The sequence below is a fragment of the Nesoenas mayeri genome (assembly GCF_963082525.1).
Source record: "Nesoenas mayeri genome assembly, chromosome: 27".
NCBI lineage: Eukaryota > Metazoa > Chordata > Aves > Columbiformes > Columbidae > Nesoenas > Nesoenas mayeri.
The window spans coordinates 3,881,260-3,907,060 of NC_137555.1; the positions used below are offsets into that span (position 1 = coordinate 3,881,260).

At 45.1% G+C, this 25,801-nt stretch overlaps 2 protein-coding genes across 2 annotated transcripts in view; both read left to right on the forward strand.

Moving 5' to 3' along the window:
- Window positions 1–853: 853 nt before the first annotated feature.
- On the forward strand, window positions 854–2,620 carry LOC308050258 (ciliary microtubule associated protein 1A-like; the record flags this gene model as incomplete). The annotated part of the gene is made up of 5 exons (XM_080360276.1): window positions 854–959; window positions 1,046–1,246; window positions 1,511–1,734; window positions 1,933–2,008; window positions 2,538–2,620. 5 exons carry the CDS (start codon window positions 854–856, stop codon window positions 2,618–2,620), a joined length of 690 nt encoding a protein of 229 aa, XP_080216402.1.
- Window positions 2,621–13,272: 10,652 nt separating this feature from the next.
- ANTXR1 (ANTXR cell adhesion molecule 1) overlaps window positions 13,273–25,801 on the forward strand; it is a gene marked incomplete at both ends in the record, with an annotated part of 75,701 nt that continues 63,172 nt past the window's right edge. Inside the window, 7 exons of the mRNA XM_080360172.1 lie at window positions 13,273–13,424; window positions 18,423–18,494; window positions 19,160–19,231; window positions 21,152–21,233; window positions 22,398–22,431; window positions 23,634–23,713; window positions 24,349–24,417. Of these exons, the coding sequence (XP_080216298.1) occupies window positions 13,273–13,424; window positions 18,423–18,494; window positions 19,160–19,231; window positions 21,152–21,233; window positions 22,398–22,431; window positions 23,634–23,713; window positions 24,349–24,417 (561 nt within the window). The remainder of the gene's footprint in view (window positions 13,425–18,422; window positions 18,495–19,159; window positions 19,232–21,151; window positions 21,234–22,397; window positions 22,432–23,633; window positions 23,714–24,348; window positions 24,418–25,801) is intronic.

Genomic DNA, 25,801 nt, shown 5'->3' on the forward strand with positions numbered 1-25,801 from the left:
CCCAGCGGTGCTGTGTGACCGCTGTGTCACTTGTCACCTCTGTCACTGAGTGTAAAGACAGTGTAAAAACCAGGTGCTTTGGAAAGCTCCCCCAGTCTCTGCTGATGTTCAAAATCTGTCTCATGTGCACCCTGAAAATACACATGGAGACAGGACAAGCAGATCTCAGGAAGGTCTGGCCCTGCAGGCTGGACGTCCCCAGTCCCGCATCACCAGCTGATGCCATCGCACAGCTTCCCGATGTCACAGAGCATTTCCAGGACGATCCCAGGCTGTCCCCAGGGTCCTCTGGCTGCTGCCACCACAACCTCTCTTGCCAGATCTCTGGCTGCCCTCACTGCTCGCCACGCTCTGTGCCGCAGAGATGAAGCAGATGCAGACATTGTCGTCCTCATCCCTTTCGACTGCCGCGGCTGAGACAGATGAAGTCCTGAGACTCCTGCTTCCCTGCCATGGTTCAGCATTGGCCATGAGCTCCCCTGTGACCAGTGGGATTTGCATCCCCAGGCTTTGAACAAATCCAGTGGTGGGGAATCCACAACTGCTCTGGACCCTCATCATAAAATCTGTTCTTCTAACAAGAGTGTTTGTATTCTTGGGTGAGACAGGAATCACTTGGTACAGGACCAAGATGTCACCAACAGGTGACTGAGATCATTTAAAGAACCACTGTCAAAGATATTAACCGAAGTGGTTTTAATATGATGTCAGAAAAGTGTGACTTAACAAAGTTCCATGGCAAGGTTTACTAGTAATGTACAGCACAATCATTTGAACAGTAATTCAGAACTACTAAGACACAAACCAAGACACAATTCTGCTTCTTCCTCAGGCTTTTGAAGCAGCTCCCAACATGGACGGAGCTTTCGTGGGCACTTGGAGACCTCATCGCCCACGGGGCCTCATCACGGCCCAGTTCACCAGCCCTGGACCCAAATACTCAGTCCAGGGGACAATGGGTAAGACAAAGATCATAGTGGTGTGTGGCACGTTGAGCACACCCATGGTAAAATCATTTACAAACCCACTTTCCTTTTCTTCCTAGGTTACATCAACCACAACCCCACCAAAGTCAAAGCCCCCACGTACACCTGCAGAGGGGCAAAAGCTCCTGTGGAAGGCAGCTGCTCCCCAGGCCCTCGCTATTACGTGGAGCCATCCATGACCAGGACTGGGAAGTACGTGGCTCCAGCCTATGCCACCACTGGACTTCCCAGGATAAAGACAGAGATCACACCAGGACCCAGTGAGTAACATTTCTCCAGCTGTTTGTTCAGACAAGGCAAATATGTTTTCACCTTTCCCTGCCATAGTGGTACAAAAGATAGATGGGTACAAAAGATAGATGGGTACAAAAGGCTCAGCTCACCCTTTCAACGAGCTGTCGAAGTTTTCCAGCAGCTGGCACTTCTGCAGCTGTTAGGGAGAGCAGCTCTTGTTGAAACTGCCTCCTTGGCTTGAGAAAAATGTCAGAACTTCACCGCTTTTGTGCTGTTGTCCTCTGCCCTAGGCGATTACAGCCCGGAGAAATCCAACAGACATGTCTTTAAGTGCCCGCCTGAGCAATCCATGGGCTTCTGGAACCAGGGCGTGAAAACCAATCTCAGTCCGGGTCCCGGCACCTACACCTTTCCCAGGGTGCTGGGCCCCAACACGGCGCACACGTCTGCCTGTCCGTGTCACTCCATGAAGAGCAGGAGTCAGTGGGATCGCTACGATGCTGATCTTGCCAAGGTGAGAGTCACATCCAGGGGTCGCAAAAACACACAAAGAGAAAAATCACTGCCCATGCCTCCACCAACTTGCACTAGAAGGGCTGTGTGGTTCCAAAATCCTTTGCCCAGCTCGCTGAACTGGTGCATCCTGTGCCGGGTGCAGGTAAGAACAAACACCGGCCATTTTCACCCAGCAGCTCCCCTGACTCTCTTGCAGACCCCGGGCCCTGCAGCGCTCCCGAAGATCGAGCTGGACTTTTTCAAAACCAGAGCTCCCGGGTACACCATGGGAACCTGAACTCAGCTCCGAGACAAGACGGTCAAGGAGGAGCTGCCCATGGCCATACCCAGACAAGCGATGACAAGTGCCCATGGTCAGCTTTTTCTCCTTTACCTCTTCCAGGTGGAGCTTGTAATAAACAATTCTAAGAGTTAGAGATGTTTGTTCATTAAAACTTCTTAAAAGGAAACGCTCAGGGGTTATTGTGCAACACGGGAAGCCCCTTCCCTTTATTATGCAATTGCCTTAAATGTTCGATCCTCTAAAGGTTGGGGGGGGGGCAGGGGTAGGTGAGAAGATAGGAGATTAACCGACTGGCAACAGAGGACACATGCGCAGAAAGAACGAGTGACGTAGCACCCTGAGCAACGAACCCGGAACTGTCGGCCCTACAAAAAGTTCGGAAGGCGTTTTTCCCGCGCGCGCCACTGGAGGAGCCGAGACTCTGCGTGTCCCCAGCGCTGGTTTTGCTTATTGCGTTGAACTCCATCGGGAATAAATTTCTGTTATTCAAGTTAATTTCGAGTCAAAATTTATTACAGAGCTGATCAAGCCCCAGGCGCCTGCAGCCGCGTTTGGACTGCGCCATTCCGTGTACACCACTCCCCTGATCCTTGACATTTGAGATGTGTTGAATAAAACAATGTGTTGCTCCGAGAGGTTTTCTCTTCACCTTGAGACATGAGGAGGAGTCTTCTGTGGGTGAGGAAGAGCTGCTTGCTCTGTTTAACCCTACAAGCAGCTAAAACTCTACAAAGTTCAGCCTGGAGAGCATTGAAATCCTAAGAGGAAGCAACGCAGACAGGTCTAACTGCACATTTTCTCCTGATTGCCCTAAACACAACCAAATGAGGACCCTGATTGCTCACTTCACCCTGGACTTGTCTTGTTCCTCCTCTGAAACCTGCTGTACACCTGGCTGAGGACAGATACAATCCACACAGTGCGACTGGAGCTGAACGCTGCACCACAAAAGCAGCCGGGTCCTGCCCTGCATGCTCTCAGCAGAGAGCAGAGCATCCTGGGGACAGCTCAGGAAAAATAATCACTAATTCCTATTTGAAAAGGCAAAAAATAGTGATACAGCAAGGATTTCTCCTGGGTGATATGGGATATTTTCTATAGGTTTGCAATGATGTGTTCTGGAGGCTCAATTACATAGTTATGACTTTGGACAGTAACACTTTGATTTTGGTCATTAATCCTATGTTACTGAAGGACGTTCTTCGACCAGAGACACATTTCAGGTGTCAGACCAGGCCTGTCCAAAGCACTCTTGCTCTGAACCAGCTCATAAAAGGCTGCATGTTTGCAATCATTAGAGCTTTATCCTGGGATATGTGATGGGAGACACAGACAAGTGTTTGCAGGGGAAACTGGTGATTTGCACATTGAAGCCATTATTTCAGCCCCAGCCAACGTCAAGTGCCAGCAAACTCTGTGCAAACTGTGCACAGGCACAACCTGGAAACAGAGGCAGGACCTGGAAACAGAGGCACAACCTGGAAACGCACGCACGACCTGGAAATATGGGTACAACCTGGCAGCACAAGCAGCAGGAGCCCGAGACAGCTCCAGTTCATGTCCTCTGCCAGTGTCCAAGTGCAAACTCAAGACACTGTAAAACATCCGCTGCCTCACCCGAGGTTCCCATGCCTTTGCCTCCCAAGTTTCAGTTCGGAACTCCTGAGCTTAACAGAAAATACTTAAATAATTTCTTTCTAAGAAGCAGGGATGAAGTGGATCTATACCGTGACACTGATCTATACGACACTTTGCAGCCTTGCTTCCTAAGGCCTTTGGGTCACGGGATCTGGTATTGTCTGACTTAAGTCCCAACCTACCAACACAAGAAAAGACCATTTTTAAGGATGCCAGAGCAATGAAGACGTTTGTGTACAATGGGACATTCCACCCTATGGCTTGTAAATGAACTAAGGAGCATCAACTCCTAAAAGTTGTACTCCATTTGAAATATGGCATTTATAAATCTATATGATACTCTAATGAGGTGTGAAGAAAGGAAAATTCATGACTACTGTAAAGCCCATGTAATAAAACTGCCCAGATTTAAGATCACAGATATATTCCAGATATCTCAACACGACCATTGCGCTTGCAGGCTCTTGGTCTGCTCAGGGACTCCAACCATTCCATCTGCACGGCTTTTGAGACCATGGAATAGACCTGAGGGATGAATATTTGGAAGTGAGTCCACATTGTGAGCTGGCAGCTCAGAAGGCCCCTGGTATCCTGGGCTGCAGCTTGGGCTGTGAGGTCACAGAGCCGCTCTGTGTCACACCCTGGTGTGTAGTGCTGTGGAAAGCGGCAGCAGCGGAAGCGCCAGCATTTACAGCAGCGGCGGCAGTGGCCAAAGCAGCAGCAGCATTTGCAGCAGCAGCGGTCACAGCAGCAGCATCATTTGCTGTAGCAGCGGCAGTGGTCACAGCAGCAGCAGTTATTTGCAGCAGCTGCAGTGGCCACAGCAGCAGCAGTATTTGTGGCAGAGCTCGTGGCAGTGCCACAATGCAGGGGTGGGGGGTCGCCTCACTCCTTATCCTCCTCCTCCTGGCTCTGCAAGTCCAGGAGGTCGGGGCAGCGCCGTACAGGCAACGGGAAACTGGTAGGCAGGAGGGCGGGGTGGGCACCCAGCACAAAGATTTCCAGTAAGAAATCCCCGAGGATCCGTGTGTTTGTCCATCCAGCCCTTGAGGGGTGCTGCACATGGCCTGGAAACAGTATTTTGAGAGCTGCCAGGTGCCAGCAAGCAGGTCATCATGGACCCTCTGCAGCTTTGGAAACCTCCACCCACGTCTGGGTCCCACATCATTACCTGACCTCCCATCCAGTCACCGCAGGTCACTGAGAAAGAAGCAGATGACAAGATCTAACGGAATGTGTTTGATTCCAGATGTGCCTGTAGCCGATGGCCTTGCAACTCCTCAACCAGCTCTTGTCCGGGAGCGTCACGGCAATCCCTCAGGTCTGTTGCTTGAACCAGTGAGCATTTAGAATTTAATATTCTGAAGATATCCACTGAAATATTTCCCGAGACTTTCTCTGTTATGTCTGTCTGCAGACACGGCTGGACGCAAGGGATTTCTAGGGTACCAACTGGCTTCCGGAGCGGACACTCAGGGCCATCTCATGCGTACGTAGTGGCATTTTGCTTCCTTCGGGAGCTGCCAGCTCAAAGCTATTCAGTGATGATGGTATCAGAGTGTGTTCTGGAAGCATCCTGTGGCTGTTCAGTTGCAGGTGTGAATCAAGGGAGGGCTTTTCCAGCGTCACAACCTGCCTGGCATCGCGAGGGTGAGTGATCAGCCTTGGCTGACTTCACGGGCTAAGCGCTCATGTTCAGTATTTTATTGCACCGGAATTTAACTTTCTAATTTCTGTTAAGGTCCTCAAGGAACAAAGCCTAAGGTATTAAGACGAAAGTCTTCCCAGCATAAATCAGTCCTCAACCAAGTCCTGGAGGAACTGGACAAAGCAGAGCATGGTGGGTATATATTGCTCTAGAGCAGAAGACATGGGAAGTGGAGGTTTAGATACATGTGCTCCTCAGAAGGGCGCTTTCCCCAACTCAACTGACACCTCTGGCTTTGTTTCTGAGTGTTATGAATGTATTCTGAGAAATATTGCCTCCTGAAGATATTGGTTCTTGAAGAGGTTACTTCTCATTAAACTGACTCCATTTCTTTCTAAAGACCTGAGCCATGACACTGGGGAGACCGTGGTGATTCAGAAAAGAGGCCATCACGTAGTGCCGATCTACGATGAAGAGACTTGGACAATGAAATCACCAGGCATGCCAGGTAATTGCTGTCCTTTGGTCATCCCGTGTCATGAACCAAAACCCCTGTGTCTGCAGGCTCTTCAGCAGCCAAACTCTTGCCTTGAGTGCCCCCCCAGGCACAAGGGAGGGGATCCCTCCTGTGCACTCAGGTCCAAAGGGATGCACTGAGAGATCGAGCACGGTTTAGGGGGAACCTGCCCCGAACTCCTGCATCGTCTGCTGAGGCTTTACCTTTCTCTGATTCTTGGCAGAGCTGCCCAACCCTGGGGAAGCCCGCCAGGCTGGAATCAACGGCCTCCTTGACAAGATTCCAGGTACAGAGCAGCCTTGCAGGGCCAGAAGTGGGAGACAAGGCCTGAAGGCTGGGGGTGTGCAAGCAGTGCCCGTGCTGGAGCAAAGGCAAAGCGGGGAGCGAGGTTCAGGTGTCTCCCCATGGGCCGGACTCTGTCCTCCTGGGGTGTGGGTCCCCCGGGGAGGGAGAGCTGGGGGTGCCATTCCCTGACACAGGGACAGTTTTTGTCTGTCTCGCTCCAAGGGACAGTTGTTCAAACTGCTGTCAGACCTCATGTGAGACCAGCCATAGTGTGCAAGAAACACTAAGGTACAGAATTGTTCCTCCAGGTCGGAACGTTGGGAATAAGAAAAATACTATGGATCCTGCGACCTACAAGAAGTACTGCACCGAAGGCGTCCTGGCAATCTTGGGGTCTATCCTGTTTGGGATGGTGATGTGTTGTGCATGCTTGCTGTGGTGGAAGAGGAGACAAAAGTGAGTTGTTGAGCAGGGAGTGTTGCCAAATTCCTGTATAAGATGGTGGATATTAGCCTTGAAACATTTAGAGGCAGGGTATTCCAAAGTGCCTGGTTAGTTACTGGTCAAACTTCACTGAGGTTCCTGCTGAAGGATGGTTTAACTGGCCGCTCAGCTCTTGGGCGCTCTTTTGCAAAACCTGCACTTCCTGTTCCAAGTTTTAGTTTAAAGTGACCCTGCCTTGACGTGAGCTGACCCAGCAACAGACGTAGGCAGAATAAGGTTAGGAAGAAAAATGAGGGATGACATTGCCATGGAAAGGGAAAAGCACAATAGTGACGTGTTTCTGCCAGCAGAAATCACCCTGTTGGGTGCTGCTGTAAATCCCAGATGTTCACCTCAGCCAGGGTGTCCCTGCAGCTCCGACCGCAGCTCCCCCACGCAGCCGGGTGCCTGCACCCCACAGGTCACCCAGTGCTGCTCTGCAGCCTCGGATCCCCTGGCACCGTGGCCACGGTGGGGCCTCAGCAACCTCTTCTCTCCGCAGGCGCCGTGAATCCAGGGCCGCGTTATTTGGGAACCTGATACCAAAATAAACACAGTTGAGCAGCACAATTGTCTGGGAACTCACCAGTTCTGCGCCGAACTTCACGTCAGGCCAGGCAGGGAGCTGGATGCCGCGGTGCCAGCGGGCAGGGAGCTGGGCGGGGGACCCTCCGTAGGGCTGGGGGGACACAGCTTCCCTGGTGGGACCGGCCTGCGGAGCTGGGCCAGGAGGGAGAGCTGCAGAGACAGGAAACATTGGGGCTTTTCACAAAATGACTTCAACCTCATGCCCATCAATTCCCACTTTTACCATCTCATAACACATCATGATGCTTAATATATGTCCCAGCTTTTTTATTCCAGCAAAAGCTTAAATTTACCACATGTCCTACAGTAACAATTAAAGCTTTACAGAAGACAGGAAACTACCGCTGAACCACGTGCTGCTGAACCACGTGCTGCTGAACACGTGCCACGATTTCTTTGTATGAGCTGCCATTTCTTTCTGACAGTAATTGCAATGTATGGAGCAAGAGACCCGAGAAATTGCCTTTCTTAGATTCCAGATCAATAAATATGTCTGTGTGTGAAAATTTTAAACTCATGAAGGAAGTCCAAGTTATGTTTATATCATGGGCCATGCTAATTTCTGCAGGCGTCGATTGCTTTATTCAGCTTTATTCACTAACAGAAACATTTTCATTGAAATAAAGAGTTTCATCAAAATAAAGTAGTTTCCTGTCAGTCTGCTGATTTTCTTAATTTTTCAATGCTATTCTGCTTCACTGAAACACAGAGGCTTTGTTACCATTACTTCAAAGTAACTTCCTGGAGACTTGACGTATTCTTTTGATGCTATTTACTACTATATTTTATTATTTTGTTTTGACAAGTGTCAAATGCCGTGTGTCAGAGTGCTGGGTACTGGTCCCACAGGAAAGTGGAACTTTTGTATCTGCATAGTTGGTGATTAAATCTCATACATTCACAATAAGGATCAAAATGAGTTTCTGAGCATTGAATGGTCTGTCAGAAGGAAATCCCATATTCCAGCACTAACCAACGAAGCAAAGTGTCTGCTGCTTACAGACCACAGGAATTTAATTGTCATATCACATTCTGGCAGGTTTCTTGCACTGACGGGGCTCTCATGACATTTCACAATGATAATAATGATTCAGATTTCAATGGATTCAAATTTAGACTGCTGAGGAAGAGAACGGGACTCAAAAAGAGATTGCTGAGCAGAGACATGGCAGCAAAGACTCCGGTGAACCTGAAGAGACGGCAATACTGGGACTCTCCAACTCTCCATGTCTGCACATAGATATATAGATATTCTTAACGGCGCAGAAATGTGGAGCTGCTCACCTTGCAAGAAAAGATCCTGCTCACCAAGGAGGAGGCCCAAGCTTTACCACTAAGCACAACTCCGATGATCTACAAACATCACTTCAGTAAATCTGGCTGCCTGGAAAACACAGCTCTTCACCCTTCTTCGTTTAATTGAAACTGTCCTTTCAATTCCAAAGGCCACCCATTAGCATTACAAAGTCACAGGACTCTCTCCTCAGTTCCCCTGCGCTGCTTGTCTCACATTCAGGATGCTGAGACAGCCTGATCTCTGAGGGAATTTTTTTTTTGTTTTAAGCAGAAGAAGATATATTCTCATTCGAGACACCAAGAAGACATCTAACAAGAGTCTTTTGCGAAAAAAAAAACACCTTAAACTACTGTAAGCGAATGAAGCGGGACCGCGATACGTGCGGGGCTGCCCTGCGGGTCCCCGAGGCGCAGCAGCCCCGGCCCCGCCGCCGCCTCCGCCGCCTCTTCCCGCCCTTTGTCCCGCCCGTTTTTCTCCCCTCAGGGCCCGGCGGCCCCTCAGCGTCTCCCGCCGCCTTTTCAGGATTCTCTCACAGGGTCAGTTTGCGCACAAAAGAAGACTGAGTATCCTGACCTTCACCCTGAAGTATTCATGACCCTCCCTCCCTGAACAACAGACAGGGAGGGTCCTCAGCCCATGAGATGCCCATGCCCAGAGATGCCTCTGGACCATGCGTGTACTTACCACAGCCAGATCGTCCTGGCTTTATTGTAAAACAGGGCTGCAGCCACAGCTCGCTTGGAGTTGTGCTCTGGCAGCAGCAGGACTCCCAGCAGAGCCCTTTCCTGCCATCAGGGACGCCATCTGAGGAGCCTTCCTGGGGTGGAGAGCCCTCACTTTCTCCTTGGTGAGTGATTTCCTTCTGGATATATCCTTGAGTGAGCCCTTGCCCACCCCTCTACCCCAGCCCAGCAATTATTTCTTCTGGGCTCCGTTGAGTGAAGGAGGCCTCTTCTTTTTGTGAGTGCCTTCCTGCACGCTGTGGATCATTCTTCTTGTGTGCTGGTGTGGTAATAATATGTCCAGCTGGTATATTGAACCCACAGCTTATTAAATGTTGCTGGAGTGCTGAATACTTTAGGATAAATCCCATTTCTAGGTGGTTTCTCTACTAAGCAGTTCTGGTTAGAATGTTTGGAGCTTATCACCTGCCTATGTTGATTTCTGGGTGTTTCTGTGACAGGCCATTAGAGGCTAAAACTGTAGTAAGGCGTGTTCACTGTTGCTCGAAACTTTAACTTAAAGATTATTTCCTCTGTTCTAACGAAAATGGCAGGATGCCCTGGGTTACCCAGTGAATACAAATCTCTCTCTTAGAACACCAGCCGTGCAACATCCCGCAGTTTCTGTTTCCCTCCCACCCATCCCCAGAGGTTTATGCTGCAGCAGTTGGGGAGGAGACAGGGTTCACTTTGCCCATCTCAGGCCAAAGCAGCTGGATTCCATGGATTAGCACACACCAGTCCTCGCAGGGAGCAGAAAGAACCTTTTTAGTAGTAGTGTGTGCATTTTATTGCAAACATACATGAACGAAAAGGAAACTTCAGCCAGCTTACAAACCAAAGAAGCTTCTCAGAGCAACAGAAATACACCTGCAATACCTACGGGATTTCTTTTTAAATCCTGCAGGATTATGTGAAATGTAGTCAGTATAGCTGAATATTTGATTCTGTGCAGCTCTGCTCCCTCCTGCAGGCCATGTGAGCTTATCCTTTTGTCTTGAAACCAGGGAAAACAAACTGAGAAGGTCATAAAATTCATTTAAACAAACAGTGCTTCGTCAGAGTTGTTTGCATGTTCCCTTGCTCAAAGCTAGACGGATATTTCTAGATAATCTCTTTTACTTTAGCCTAATTGCTTCAGGATTTACACACCTTAATGTATCCAAGGGATTAATTATTGCTGAGTAAATATCTGATCAAACTGAACAGACTATGAAGGAAGATACTGAATTTGCATCTTGGGAATCACAGGGGACTGAGGATCTGAACACCTGTGTATGGTTCGGATTTGGTCATTAAAGAACTCGGAGTATTGAGCTCAGGTTCTTGGAAAATACTTTCAAGTGAGTGCATTCATCTAAGTAGAGGTCAAACTCAGCCACCCATTTTTCAGAAATGTTGAGGAAAACAGAAGCTCCTAATGATTTCCTCAACATTTGCTCCATACTCAGAGTCAGTGGGAACCAGGCAGATCATCTGAATTAGAGAGAAAGATGCCACTAAAGAGAAATGCGTCTGAGTAGACTGGGCTGTATTTTGTTTGGCTACAAGTGAGTGTAAGAGGTGCTGCAAGGCTGCTCCAGGCCTGGGAAAGTGCTCAGAAATGGTTCAGTTAAAGGCAAACAAAAGCGATAGACCTGCAGCACTGAGTAGGGAGAGCTGGCTGTTGAGAAGCACACAGCCTTGTTACACAACCCTGTTTCCTACAGCACCAAGCAGAGGGGACAACAGCTCGTCTGACTGCACTCCTGCTCCTGGGCAGCAATTAAACAAGACTTGAAAAGTAACTGCATGGCTGCCTTAGATTATGCTCAAATTTACCCCCTACATAATATTTTCTCCTATTTATTTACTACATTAGAAGCAATATATTTTCACTTGTATACTTAGTGAAATATTCCTGTTCGGGAAAAAGTTACATACATATGCAGAGTGAACACTCTTGTTAAAACAGCGAGTGGAACAAACTCCAGTCACCAGAAAAATAACACAATGCAGCCTTATGTGTTGCAGCAGAGTCAAATAAAATCAAAGCAGAGCAGCCAGATAAAGGTAAGAGCCGGGGGAATTGACTGATCCCTTGAAAAATTAGAGCAATCCATGGAAGAAAAAAGCCTTTGTGGACACTGAGTGTCAGCCTTGAGTTACGTGTTGTACAGTTGCAGTGTAAAAGTGCTCACCAGCTACCCAAAGCAGTCAGTGGTCCTACAGCACCTAAGATGGTGAAGTTCTGCTGATACAAGCAGAGCTGTGCTGAATTATTCAATCTGAAAACACGGCCAGTGAATTTAGGGACATTGAAGTAGTTCCTTATACAGTGATGATACATTTGTGATAATAATATTGGTCTGTATAGGCAATTAGTTAAATTTCGATTATCCAGACTGCTCTAATAGCTTCCGAAATGCCATGAAAACTAGGGAACATGATTGTGAGGTGTTGACAGAAGCCACCCTACACATCAGACATTGTGAGCCAGTGGGAACCACCACTAAAAACGCCCAAGTGGGTGCTCACAAAACCCACACGATGCTGTCTCGTGCTACATCTCACCTATCACAACAGCACAGACTAACAGAACCGGCTTCTTCCAATCTGCATTTCAGAAAAGGTACCACAGATACATGTAGGGGAGTAGATGATAAAACGAGAAAATCTGCTGATATCACTTCCCCTCTCATTTACATACGCAAATTCCATTCAGACAAGGACATTACTTGGAGCTTAATTACTCCTTAGACTGTTGGATGCAATTTAAGCACCTTACTTCTGATCTCTTTCACATGAAGAATACAGCATACCTAGTCTCTCCAAGAACTGTCAGGTCTTTCACACAAAACTATAGTCTTCATAATATTTTTCTTTCTAGTATTTTTAGTGAGGGAGGGACAGAAACATTTCAACACCCCCACCAGTGCCTCACCTGAGCTTCCTATTATGGAGCTGATTTTCACACAGTGTCACAGTAATGATGCTGCCAGCTCATAAACAAAAAGCCACATTCTTAAGATGGGCATATGAAGAGGACTAGCCCTGTAGAGTCACAGCGCAAAGCACGGTGTGTGGCTTTTTCAGCAGCTCCCCCCATCTTGGAGGGTTCTAAACTTCATCTGATGTGTCCCTCCTTCATTGGCTTTTTCCCAAGTTTTCCTATCAACCTGAATCCACAGCTACCCAGAGAATCTGATCTCCTCCTCCACCCCTCTTCTTCTCTCTCTACTGGTTTCAAGCCAGAATTGTTTTCCTGAGGTACTCTGCATGTTTGTTCATCTCAGGGCCACTCAGAAACAAATGAAAGAGATTCTCAGTCTGCTTTCAATCTTTAGGCAGACATGGGTCATAAGCCAGTGACAAGAAACTTCTTTATCAGGCTGTGGCAGGAGCTTGAGCTGTACCTTAGATCAGAAGTTGATGCCAAGTGCTTTTCCAAAATTGCTCAAAACTGAGCAGCCCAGGGGTCCAGCTCATGTCCAATTTTTCATCCACCAGCACAGTGTGTGGGCAAACCATTTCTGTGTTCGCATCTAAAGCTGCTGTGCTATGTTTTTATTATGCTCGGTGCATGAATGAGATGCTTAAAACCAGAGACTCTCGTCAGCCTGAGTTATCACCACAAGGTGGCATTCTCTGAGCTTTTTTTGCTAAGAAAAAATAAAACTTGCCATTCTTAATAATAACAATAATAATTAAGGGGGGGGGGGGGAAATACCTCAAACCCTTCCTGTATTTTCCGAAGCCTGTGACAAAGCAAGATTTGTTAGGAGGCTTCTCCTTCTGTTGCAAAACAATGGTGCTGCTTTCAGAGCTGTGAGTGAGACTGAGGGTCAAGTCCCTTTAAAAAAAAAAAGTGAAATACAGTATTGTGCATCTTGAAATCTGAAACCAAGAAACAGAAGTGCAGGCGAAACAAGGGGAAAATCTTCCAATTCCCGAGGACGACTGTTGCGACTGGAGTTTCAAGGAATAAAATATATGTATATACACATTTAAAGGTCATTGAATGGCTTTTTTGCAGAAAGCTGTAAAATAAAGGAGCCTTGGAAGAAGAGATTTTTTTTTCTCCTTTCTGGATAGAATGGCCATTGCAAAGCAAAGCATCTTGAGATTTGGCTTCAAGTGGTTCATCCTAGCAACTTTTCTGCTAGCCTGTGACGGACAAGGTGGGAAAAGAGAGAATGGTGGTCCTGCCTGTTACGGAGGATTTGATTTGTATTTCATTCTAGACAAGTAAGTCAGTTCTACTTTGTTCTTTTTCAACTAGATCTTTGTCTAGGCATGAACTGAAATGGCATGCACTGATACCGAGGAGATCTTCTTTGGGTTTTGGTTTTGCAGAAGTCACTGTGTCCCTGAGGGACCTGCCAAACTCCTTACTACTCTAGCTTTGTTTTTGTTGTGGTCACTTCTTTGGTAGGTCTGATAGATAATCCCGTGGTACTCTGTAAATCAAATTGTTCTAAATTTTGCTGTGGCTGACAGGGCAGCTTTGTTGTGTACTTGACCCTATAGTTTCTTAAAAGAGTGGCTGGGAGAAGGGCAGCACGCTGGTCACCTCTGGGCTCCCTGCGAAGCGTGAAGGTTGTGGTGCTCGTGAAAGCGGGGTTTGGTGAGTCCTTATTGCAAGCGTTAATTCTGTAGATGAAAACATGGAGGAGATGCTGCCTGGCTGGAGCTTTGCTGCTGTCCCGCTTGCTCCTGCGCTCTGAACCTTCTAGAGCAGCAATTTGCAGGTAAAGACCTGGCTCTGCAAGGTGGCTGCTCCCTTTGAAAGGTCTCAATGTGGTCACTGAGATGGAAAACAGCTAGAGTGCCTTATTTAAAGAGAACTTCATTTTCTAGACTCTGAGCCACATTTTCTTTGTTTCCTGTTCATCAAATGCATATTTTGATTGCTCAACTGTTTATACTGAAGATAACTCCCTACCTCACTTTTTTCACCACTAATTATCATTGTGTCATCTTCCTGGCAGTATTAAGTTTGCCTCTTTACAGGTCTTCAGATTGTAGATAATGTGGGAGAGGGATATGCTGAGCTTTGGAAAGTTTCATATTGAAGCAATACAAGAATTTACAAAGAGGTGTAAGAAAGTACTAGCTAAAATGATTTTCCTAGCTTTCTTAAGAATAGTTATTTTGAACCAAAGGTTTGGAAATACTGGAGAATATGTATACCAGAGCCATGGTACTGACTGTATTGATCATAAATTTCAGAGACAGGAAAGTACTTGAAAGTTGCCAGAAGTGCTCGCGGATGAAGCTTTCTGACTGATCCTCTTGAGCGTTTTGCAGTAGCTCCCACATTCCATTAGTATAAATGACTTGGAATTACATAACACTTTATTACCAAGTACTGGGGGAAAATGTAAGACTGAGACACTGGATATCACAGTATGCCAGTTGTCCTAATGTTCCAGGGGAGAGTTTTGTCATGGGTTTTTTGGTGTGTTTTTTGTTGGTTTGGTTTGGTGTGGTTTTTTTGTGTGTTTTGTTTGGTTGGTTTTGGTTTTTTGTTTTGTTATCACAGTATCTAACAGAAAAATCCTGCTTGGGCAGTTGTAAGGTTCCTGTTTCTGGGATTTTTCTGGTGTAGAAATGAACAGGGTCTGATGTGAAAACACCCTTGGTCTCCAGTGGAATTTGGAGGAGAATTCTGGTGTTTAAACTGCTTGGAGTGGGTACAGTGTGCTGAGGACGCGATATTTCAGCCTTTGAGGCTGATGAGAGACTGTGGTGGAGCAGGTTGTGCTATATCCTTCATCTTTAAAGCTTTCTTTCGTTCCTGAGATGCTGCTGGAGCCCTGAATACAGAGAGGGGTGATGGCAGCAAAACATATGGCAGAAGATGGTGCCAAAGAACTTACAGCCTGCTTGTGAGATAAGATACAGGGCCTTCATTTAGAAGGAAAAGAAGGAAGCAGTGAGATGTTAATATCATCCATGCAGCTAATTAATGAAGACTATAACCCATTCCCTAATGGACATGGTGTCTAATGCTGTAGCATGTAAACACCTCACACGAGCATGGCTGGAACATTTAGAGGCAACTCCTAGGTTAATTTACTTGCAGGAAGGGAGGAAGAAGTAACAATGAGTAATTCTCTTTAGTACTCTTTTGTTGTATCCTCTGTATGTTGAAGGTGTTATTTCCTATGCTCTTGCCTGTTGTGTGCAAATAGTAGGTGTTTTATACCCATGTGCAGAGTATACATGCAAGGGACTCTACATGTGTGAAAGAAAACTTGGCGCTCAAAGGTCCTTGGCAAAATGAAGCAAGTAATCCAAGCTGTTTCCTGTGATCCCTTCGTTAGTCAGCCAGACAGCTGATCTATTTTTAACCAGTTGTATTGAAGTGAAACTCCTGCTCTAGAAAGGCTAATAGTTGTTTCTTTGAACCTAGCTGTAGTAGCTGTAATTACCATGATGTAAGTGGGACTAAGTCCAGATTTACTCTCAGAGTGTAGAAGAATATAGGGACCATGTGGGGTGGACAGCTGACAGACACTTTGCATCACCTGGCAGGGACACTGACCTACATGAACCGCTTCTGGTAGCGGTGACTCTTCCCGTGGGAAACGTCAGCCTTCCAGCAGAGCTAACCACAGGACCCTTCCAGAGCTGAATAATATTCAGCTGCTCTGATCTGTAAAAATACAAGCCTTTAGTAGCTAATGATAAAATTGTGTGAGGAAATAGAGTCAAAATCATCTCTGCTCTTCATTCACCAGGTCAGTGATTCCTTGATGGTTTTTCTGGAAGCACAGGCCTGAATCCAGAATAATGTATGCATTTTGTTTAGATGACAGCAGGTCGGAAGTATGTGGAAGGATAGCTTTTCATTGTTTGAGCGTGAGGATTGAGGGATGTTAGCAAGGTAGGGTGGAGAAATTTGTGCATTGCTGTGTCTTTTTCTTGTTGCCTGAAGGAATGTAATTCACTCCTAAGTCTGCTGTAGGCAGGCCTTTGCAACGAGGTTAAGTTAGTATGTGAAATCCTTGCCCATCAAGACCTTTGTACATATTTTTAGCCAGTGACAAGTCAAAAGTTAACTATTTCTTTGTAAAAGGGGTGGGCTTAGAGGTTTATCCTGCTCTGAACTGGACCTCTGCAGACTCTGTAATCTCAAATGTTTGACAGTATCCTTGGTGAGCTGTCTTGTGTGAAATGTGATACAAAAAAGTGTGTCCTCAAAGAGCTGTGTCACCTCTCTAACGTCTTTGTGTTATGTAGTGTTTTCAAAACTGAAGTATTTGAAAAGACAAATGACACTTTTTGGCTCATTTGTGTTGTGTTTAAAGAGCTCAATAAAAAGATGCTGCAAAACTTCTTGGGTTAATGCCACCTCTGACACTTACGGGACTTCTTGAAGTTAGTCCAAAACTACGGAAGTTTAAGAACTTGGATCAACATCAGTCTCTGCATCAGCTCTCTTCTGTCAGCTGCAGTGCACGGAACTGCTGTGAAGTCTTTGTTTAGGAATTTGTAGGCTTGGTTCTGTTTTCTTCTAGTTTGTGAATTAGGTAAAACCGCGGGTATTCTGAGAAGGTGCAATGACAGAAGTGGAAAGTGCAAGGAAGTCAAAGCGTAGGCAGGTTTGAGTTGCTGCAGCTTCAGGTTACGGTGCATCTAGTCCCATTGAGGAGGACAAAAGCACCTGCTGGGGGTCAGGGCTCAGCCAGAGTGTGGCTCTCTGTGTCTGCAACCACCGATTCTCTCTCACATGTACAAAATGCCAGCACAGTTGACCACAGATGTATCATTCTCTTGTTAAAGGCATAATGGTTTACTTAGTCTTAATTTCCATTCATTGGGCTTTTCTCCAGCAGGAGAATTTGGCATCCTCACAATGAGCCCTTACTTAAATTGCAAGTTTATAGCATCGACCATTCAGCTGTAAAGTGTTTGCTTGCTGATCATCTTCTTTCTCTTCAGGAATATGAAGAGATAATGATTTTAAATTTGGCTTTTATTGTTTTACAGTTAGGCTTTAGAAATACTTATTCTATTCAGAGTTCGTGGCCTGCCTAATGAGAGGCTTTACAAGTGACAAGTGTCTTTTGCTGTGGGGTTTCCGAATAACAGCCAAAAGCTGTGGAGATGAATGCTATAAACTAAAGTTGGTTTTGTAAACCTTCTGTTGACTGTTGAAAGTTTAGTTGTATTTGGTTTGTCCATTTTATACAAAGTGAAGATTGTAAGAAGCCTGAAGTGAGTTTCAGAAGATGTTTTTTGTGGATTAGAGGGGTACTTTTCTTTTTCCTAAATGCGTTTATGGGCATTTATGGCCACTGACACCTGGGCTTGACTAGATGAAGAGATTAACTGCAAGCAGGCTGCAAGCTGTCTAGCTACAGATGGAAACTGCTGTGCTAGAAGGAAAGACAAAGGTCAGCAAAAGCAGGAGCTTTCATTTTGGGACCTTTTTACAGCTTCCTGTGGCCGAGATAAAGAATAAAAATATTGTAGGCTATTCTGTTGCTTTTGAACCTCAGGTTGTTCCTTTTGTGTGTTATTAGATGTATTAGCTGGGGTTGGCGGTACCAGGTGTGCAGTGCTTGGGTGAATTTATTCATGGCTCTTCATTTGCTTTCTCAGATCTAAGGTAGAACAGAGTCAGGTCAGATGCCTTTTCCTTCTGTGAAGTGAAAAAAGTGTCCTCTCAAATGTTCACTTTTTCTTCCTCAGGCTGCAGATCACTGAAGTTGCTCTCAAAGCTGGAATGGTTATTTCCCCTTATAAGTACTTTTAATTGTAGTCAATGAATTAAATAAGTGATGACACATTTCTTTTCCAACTCTAAGAGCGATTTTTTTCCCAATTTTAATATTCCAATGTCCATTTTATTCTCAAAATACACTTGAGCTACAAGTTCTGCATAATGGTATGGCAAGCAAGTTGGTGGGATAATCTAAAATACTGTGCAGAAAGACAGGTCTTCACTCACAGGAGGTTTGTTTAAGACCATACTAAAGGTCGACCGTAACTGCCTATGTTATTGCCGAGCATAGCCTCAAACACTTGCATGGAGTGTAAATTATTCTTGCTTTCCAAAGTTAAGTAGGAAATATGTCTTTTACAGTTTAATATCTCTTTAAAGGAGGAATCCGGACAGTAACTGTTAAAATAAAACCAAATGACTAGCTCAGCAATGTGTAACAAAACATTAGGCTGGGAAAACTACAATAGCATAAATTAAACTAACATCTCCTGTAATACTTGTTTCCTTAGATCAGGAAGTGTCCTCCACCACTGGAATGAAATATATCATTTTGTGGAACACTTGGCCCGCAAGTTCATAAGGTAAGACGTGCGGCTTTCCAGATAACCAGGAGGGGCGCTATGTGTACCGGTGGCTGGAGTCGTGCTCTCAGTCACAGTCAAGCAGCACACGCAGCTTTACCAGGGGACCTTGTGGAGAGTGAATTCTTAATGCTGTTTTCAGATCACCACATTGACTGCTTTTTCTTTTTTCTGTCTGACCTCCATGGATCAAGTAATATTTTTCATGGGGAAGGGATCCTCTTGTTTTTAAGGTGTTTGGCTACTGCCCGATATACACAAGTTTGGGTCTGCGGGGAGACGCCTGAGGCTGTAGCTCTCAGGCACCGAATGCCTTGTGGCTGGATGAAAAATCCCCCGGGCCAGTGGGTGGAATGTTATGATAAACATAATTAGCCTTCCTTTGTCTCCATGGTGATACTGGGACACGCTTAAGCCTTTCTGGCTCTAGCAATCGTAAGGTCACACTGCAAGTGCTATTGACATCTTTTAGAAGGATTCTTCATGGTTTGCCTTGACTAGGACGGCCCAGGGCAGAACACCTTTTCATGCTAATTCCCGTCTTTCATCCTGTTGAGTTATAATCTAGATAGCAAGCAGAGCAGGCTGTGTGTTTGCTGTTGTGCATACAGTAAGCTCTGATCTGGACCATCAGGATAATGTACTCTTTTTCTCTCCTGCTCCAGCCCTCAGCTGAGGATGTCCTTCATTGTTTTTTCAACCAGAGGGACAATTCTAATGAGGTTAACAGAAGACAGGTAAGAAGAGGTTTAAAGCAGCTTTTGTGCCCTTGTTGTAGCTTCCTTCATCTACCTTGCTCAATGATTTCCAGTCAACAGTGAGCAGTGTTGTGATCTCTTTGTGCTTCTCAATTTAATTGTGTGAATCACCTGCCCATTTTCATGTATGTAACTCATTCAGCTAGAATGTATTAAGGGCTTTAAGGCAGAGTTTGCCTCTTTAATTTTAACTCTTAAATGTCTGTCAGCAATAAGGGTTTTAACTCAAACCGCTTTCATTGCGGGAGTCTGGTTTCCACTGTTTTTCAGGCTTCTGTCAGAGAACAAGGGCCTTATTGCCTTTGAAACATCCCGCGGGAGTTTCTTCTGCAAACAAATAGGAGACACTCTTTTCCTATAAAAACAAACTTGAAAGCTGTAGGTGATACCCATACTCTCAAGGTAGACATGAATGTGATTTCTTCAGAGGTCTGAAAGTATGTTATAGGCATTCAGTGTTTAAGAAGAATTGCAAGGGTGTGTATTTTTTGGTAATGACAGTTTGGTTGCCATGTTTCTGAAGCATATTCCTGTCATCCCCTTGTAGATTTTTACTGCGATTAAGTTGGGGATCTATAGGTTGGATGGTTTTTTTCACTATGACTTCAAGGAGAACTGGATGAGGTCCTTTAAACGCTCTTGCTTCCTCTGTTAACTTCATTGCCACGTGGAGCAAAAATATATGTAACATATGTGAAGACTGTATAAGTCAGCATGTGTTTTGCATATTGGATGTCTATGAAGTTGCATACCAGAGCAGCTACTATAGAGGAATGAACAGGAAACTGGCCACTTTCCTGAGGAGCAGTCCACATACATACCAACCGTGAAAAATGTCGTTAAACCCAGCCAGCCTAAGCATCTCTTGCCACTTACTGCAACAATAAGTGTAAAGAGAATGTGCCATATCAAACTTGATACCAGAGAAAAACCTGTTCCCTGCCTCTGTCTCCCACCACGGTAGCACACCCCATTGCAAAGAATCTAGTCTGTAAATGCTCTAGACTATGAGACTTAAGTGTTTCCCATGTGGAAATGCATTTCATATTTACCCAGCTGTCCTAGAAATGTTGACTGGGAACAGGATATTGATACGGTATTAGTCTAGAACCCGGCTGACTGGAGAGCTGTTGTTTTTTATTGGAGGACTGACAAACGAGGTGTGGGCTTCATGCTGGTCGCTTAGTTAACATTTTGTGAGGTGTACCTTGTTATTAAAGACTTCTGGCCTGGACTTGGCTTCTAGAGTTTGGTGTCTGCAACTCAGTGGAACAACAAATGGGTGCCCACCCCATTTAGCCCGCACTTCATCTGTCACTGTGCCTGGAAAGCCACAAAAAAATTAAAACAGATACCCTGACTCATAGTCAGCTATTGGGAAAGGCTTTAATCCTTAAGTCAGTGTGAACAGGAACTGGAGGTCCAGCTGGGGTTGCCAGAATGGTTTGAGATTGTGTCATTTTTTGTGGCTGTTTGACTACATTTGTATAGTCAAGTCAGCAAGCGTAAGTGAGGCAAGGGAGCCAGGTGCGAGCCAGCTGCTCTGCTTCTGCATCAAGTTTGACCAGGGTTACACAGGAAATATTTATTTAGAAAGAAATGCATGGATGTTGACCCAAGAGATGCTGCTGTTGTGATGCTTTCCTTGGGCTCTGGGAACAATGGGTGCACATCTGCTCTGTTTTCCACATCCATATAAAGTTATCTACTCGGACATTACTTTAGCCTATATAAACATTGGGTTAACTTTTTGGTTGGTTGGTTTGGGTTTGCTTGTTTGGTTGGTTTTGTTCCTTCCCCCCACCTCTGTGTCTGGTTCTACCATGCATGTCTTCACCTGAATATCAGCTTCTGATAAATTTGATAGCAGATCTAACAATGCACCTGCGTTCATTTCAGAGAACAGATACGCCAGGGTCTAGAAGAGCTGCAGAAAGTCCTCCCGGGAGGCGACACATACATGCATGAAGGATTTGAAAGGGTAACTAGATGCATGCTATGGTGCCTCTAAACTGTGTCTGGATGCTTCTCAGGAAATGTTAAACAAAGGAATCTGTCTAAAATAATTTTCTGGTAGCTAAGTGGGGCTATTTCCCTTTTATGCAACAGATGCGCTGAAGTGTATCCATTCAGTGTTGGAGCTCATACAAGGGAGCTACGAAACCTACAATGTATCTTTCTTTTTGCCTTCAGCTTTGGCATTCCAGCCCCATATGGAACCACATTCCTGAAGGGTGGAAAGCTCTCTACAGTCCTGCATGGGTGCTGTAGTAGGTTTGTTAGAGCTGGGTGGGGGCTGAGGCCGTGGCTCTAACCTGGCCTCACTGGTGGGCAAATAATGCTGTGCAGAAGTTGTTGCCTGCTCTGATCTTCTATATATTTTACAAGCTCAAGAGTTTCTCTAAACTTGAACTCCTGAACCCCTTCCCACTTCTGTACCACACATGCATTTGGGGGGATTGTGGAACTATCTGCCTGTTGAAAATGCACATGAACACAACCAAAATTCAGGTGACCTGACAGAGATGCTGATTCTTAACTAGGAGTCCAAAACTAAATCCTGGAGTTTGGTGACTTCAGAAACTTTGCAGAAGTCCAAAAAACCCCCAAATTTAAATTCAGAGCAGAAATGAAATTCATAAGCCAAATATGTCCAGGGTGGCCTCATTTTCAATTTGGAATTGGCACACACTGAAGCGTTTGTACTTCTACCCTGCAGAAGATGCTTGTGCACAGACCAAGTGGGAGACAGAAGTGTAAGAATCGCTCTTAACTTGGTTTATTTGCAATTAGAGTAGTTGATCTAGTGGTGCTAGGGAGTATTTATCAAAGGATATAGGATGTTTCTTGAGGAGGAAGGTGAACGTGATTTGCAGACAGCAGAATAGTGGAAAACTATTGGAAACCCTGGCCTTAGGGTTGTTTTGACTGATTTGTTCTTTTGAGAAGACCTTGGAGTAACACAATCCAAAGCATAGGCAAGAAACTGGTTCTGTGAAGGAGGTACCTCTGAAAACAGAGGCCACGTGCAGGCTGCAGACACGACATCCTCACTGTCACCTTCTCTTTCTTTCTGGTGCATGTGTACATGCCTATGAAGTATTATTATTCATTTATTGCTAATAATCTTCTGATTTAATTTCAGGCAAGTGAACAGATTTACTATGAAAATGTTCACGGTGAGAGACTTTCTTGATCCATTGAATGTTTTATTGTTTTTGACTGATAGCTTTAATAGATTTGAAATGCAGCTTCACCATGGGAAAGGTGGGGGCTGGCTCCTATTTTTACAGGAATATAGTGCTGCTCAGGGTAGCTTTTTCATGAAAAGGAAAAAGAATGGGTGGAGCTTTAAGGCTCCAGAGTAGTCAATGGAGGGAGAGCGACATCTCTGGAGGTCGCTTGGGCTCTTAAATTTGTACAAGAAACACTCACTTTATTCCTACAGAAAGATCCTGGGCACTTGACTTTGGCATCTGCAACACAAATAATCCTGCTTGTTGCTTATTGTTTATCAAGCACTTGACTTTCTCATTGCATTATTACCACCTTATTTAATATTGGGAATTTCTAAGTGGCACCGAGCAAATTGCACATCACATCTCTGTTCTGCACTGATTGTTTGGATTTTGTGTCCTCAGCAAGAGCTTGTTAAAGGCACAGCTACTCGTAACGGCATGAAAAAGCCCTGGAGGGCTGGAGCAATTGAAGATTTAATGCTTAACATGCCTTGACATATTGACATTATTTTTTCCATAGCAGCATTTGTGCAAAAGGTACCTATGGAGCCCTTCAGATCTGTAGCAAGTCTGTTGTTAGAAATAGAAATGAGTTCTATTTGGCCACTCCTCAAAACTAACACAAACTTGGAAAACCGAAGCTATAATCAGCACAAGGGGAAGACTGCAAGGTTTAATGATGTTACTGAAATGATACATAGGAAGGTTGAAGATTTTAGGCCATTTTCCTGCTATATCAGTTTAAATCCCAGCTGAGCTTTTTATCACAAGCTGTAAAAAAAATCTCTGGAAAAAATGTCAAGAAATAACTAGAAACACATTAGTGTTGGGGTTTTTTTGATAGCTGCAGTCTGAAATAGCAGTGAATGGCTGTCACTTAAAAAATCACTGGCACATCAAAGGAGTGTGGTATAAAATTGGTGTTGAAGGCAGGTGCCCAGGTGACAAAAGTATGCAGAAATTCATGTCTTCTGAAAACTGGGTGGCTGAAGGGAGGTAAGGACATGGTGGTAAGGACATGGGCTTGACATCCACTGTTTCTGGTCTTCAATTGTGCTAACAGGTCACTAGCAGGATGTTTTCTAGGCTAGTTTAACAAATGCAACTCAAAAACAAGGGACTAAAGAAGTTTGTGTATTTAGGTTACAGAACGGCAAGTGTCATCATTGCATTGACAGATGGAGAACTCCATGAAGACCTGTTTTTCTACTCTGAGAGGGAGGTAAGTGTCTTACACATTTTTAGCCAAGGAGACAGTGAAATGTCTGGGCCTGCTGCTTGGAAGGCAAAAGACAGGGAAAACCTTTCTCCTAAATAACAAGACTTCCCTATGGTGCTCTTTAGATATGAATCTTTAGGATAAACATCTACAGCAGCAATGCTTCTGACTCTTCAAAACTGACACTGTTCATAAGAAGCTTTAAACTTCCAGTTAAAAAAATAGAAATAGAAAATACCAAAAAATTTTAGGTTACTATTGTACGGGAATGTGTCCTAAGTGATGGAAAGAAAATGGGTTTAGTCTGTGTTGCATCTGGTGGACAGACAAACGTTAAGAAGTTGATGTAGCTAGAAAGGTGAGCTGATTAGGTTTTAAAACAACCCTTTGGTTTTCTTTACTAAAAAAATACCTACTCTAGTAGCAGATGAAACTTGTTTGTTGTTTTGTGGTGGGTTTTGGTTTATTTTATGAGTATTTTTTCAGAATTGGGGAGGAAAGCTTTTAAAGTGCTCTTTTGGTAAGACCCCACCCATTGCTCATTTTACAGAAAAAGACTAAACTTATGTTTAAGACCTTTCAGAAACCTGCATCCCATCATATTTGTATCTATGGCATCCTCTCTTTCCTTGTTCCAGGCTAATCGGTCGCGTGACCTGGGAGCAACAGTGTATTGTGTTGGTGTGAAAGACTTCAATGAGACCCAGGTAAACCAGGCGCTCGTGCATGTTGAACACAGGCACATGCCCCTGAACCACTTTCTCAAGACTTCTCAAGGGCTCTTCCTCTCCTTCTGAGTGTTTGACAGTCTGAAGTGACTGCCTGAAGTGTCTTCATCTGGGTGTTGGGTTTAAGCCCTTTTCAGTCTAAACTTCAATATGTGCACAGCTGTTCCTCTGCATGCCACAGTGACTCTTGTTAATACTGGAGAAAAGGAGAAGAAAAGTCACAGCAAATCAGCCTGGCTTAAGCTCTAGGCAGGTAGAGATTGTGGAGAATTTTCCTCCCTTGCTGCCCCCCATAAAACGGAGGTATTGCTTTATACGCTTCAGTTTCAGTCCAGCTTTTCTTTCACAGGAAAACTCTGCTGTAAAAAGCAAACAGCATCATTAGTGACACTTACATTTTAGTGTCTTCCCATGTTGGTATGTCCATGAATTACATTCCCCACCAAGTGTAACAGTTGACATGATATTTTTCTAACACAAGTGTAACACTTGCACAGCCCCTAACTGCAGCGCTGAAATCATTACTGGATAGCGCTTTTCCAGGTTTTCAGCTTTCTAACAAAACTTCAAGCACTGATTCAAAAAGGAGTCAAAACAAACTTGGTTTAGAACAATTTCCTTTGAATCAAAACCAGACACTAGTGAAACCCAGAGTAAGTCATAGAAAAAGCAAAGAGGGAATAAAAAGAGCAAAGAGACTACATCTAAAGTAGCAGACCTCAAAGACAGTTGCTACTTGAAGTCATTTAGATTCTGAAGAAATTAACTGGAATTAGATGACTGTGTCTGAAGAGCCAGAATGCACAAGGAAGACGACCACGGAGAATGAGTTGAGGAAACTGTCAACATCCTGGTTTACAGAAGCTGCTGGGTCTTGGCCAACAAGCCCTAAGCAGCTTCACTGCCCTTCCCAGAGCAGGCAGGGCAAAGCTGCCTGGAGTATTTCTCCGGATGCAAACCAGGAGGTTGCCAGGTTGGTGTTTCGCTTGAGAAGTGGGGGTGACATGAGCTGGAAAGGTGGAGCCAGCGAGGTTTAGGTTGGAATGTGTGGCGCGTCTGCTGCCTCCAGCTCTCAGTGCTCCAGGAAGCGCCAAAGAGGCCGGCTGGGTTGATGTTACCTCTGCCATGGGAGAGAATAACTATAATAAACATTGGCCTTGCAGCACTAAAACTTGGTTCAGCTCCAGCAGATGCATGGAGAGCTCATTACTTTTGAATTGGGCTTATATTTTTGCCTTAACCCTTAGCATGCTATTCACAAGTGAATCTGCACGTAGCTCTTTCCAGGTGATGTCCTGGATCCCCTTATCCTGCAACTGCCTCATCAATGGCCCCTCTTCCTTGCCATGTGGGCTTCTAAAGG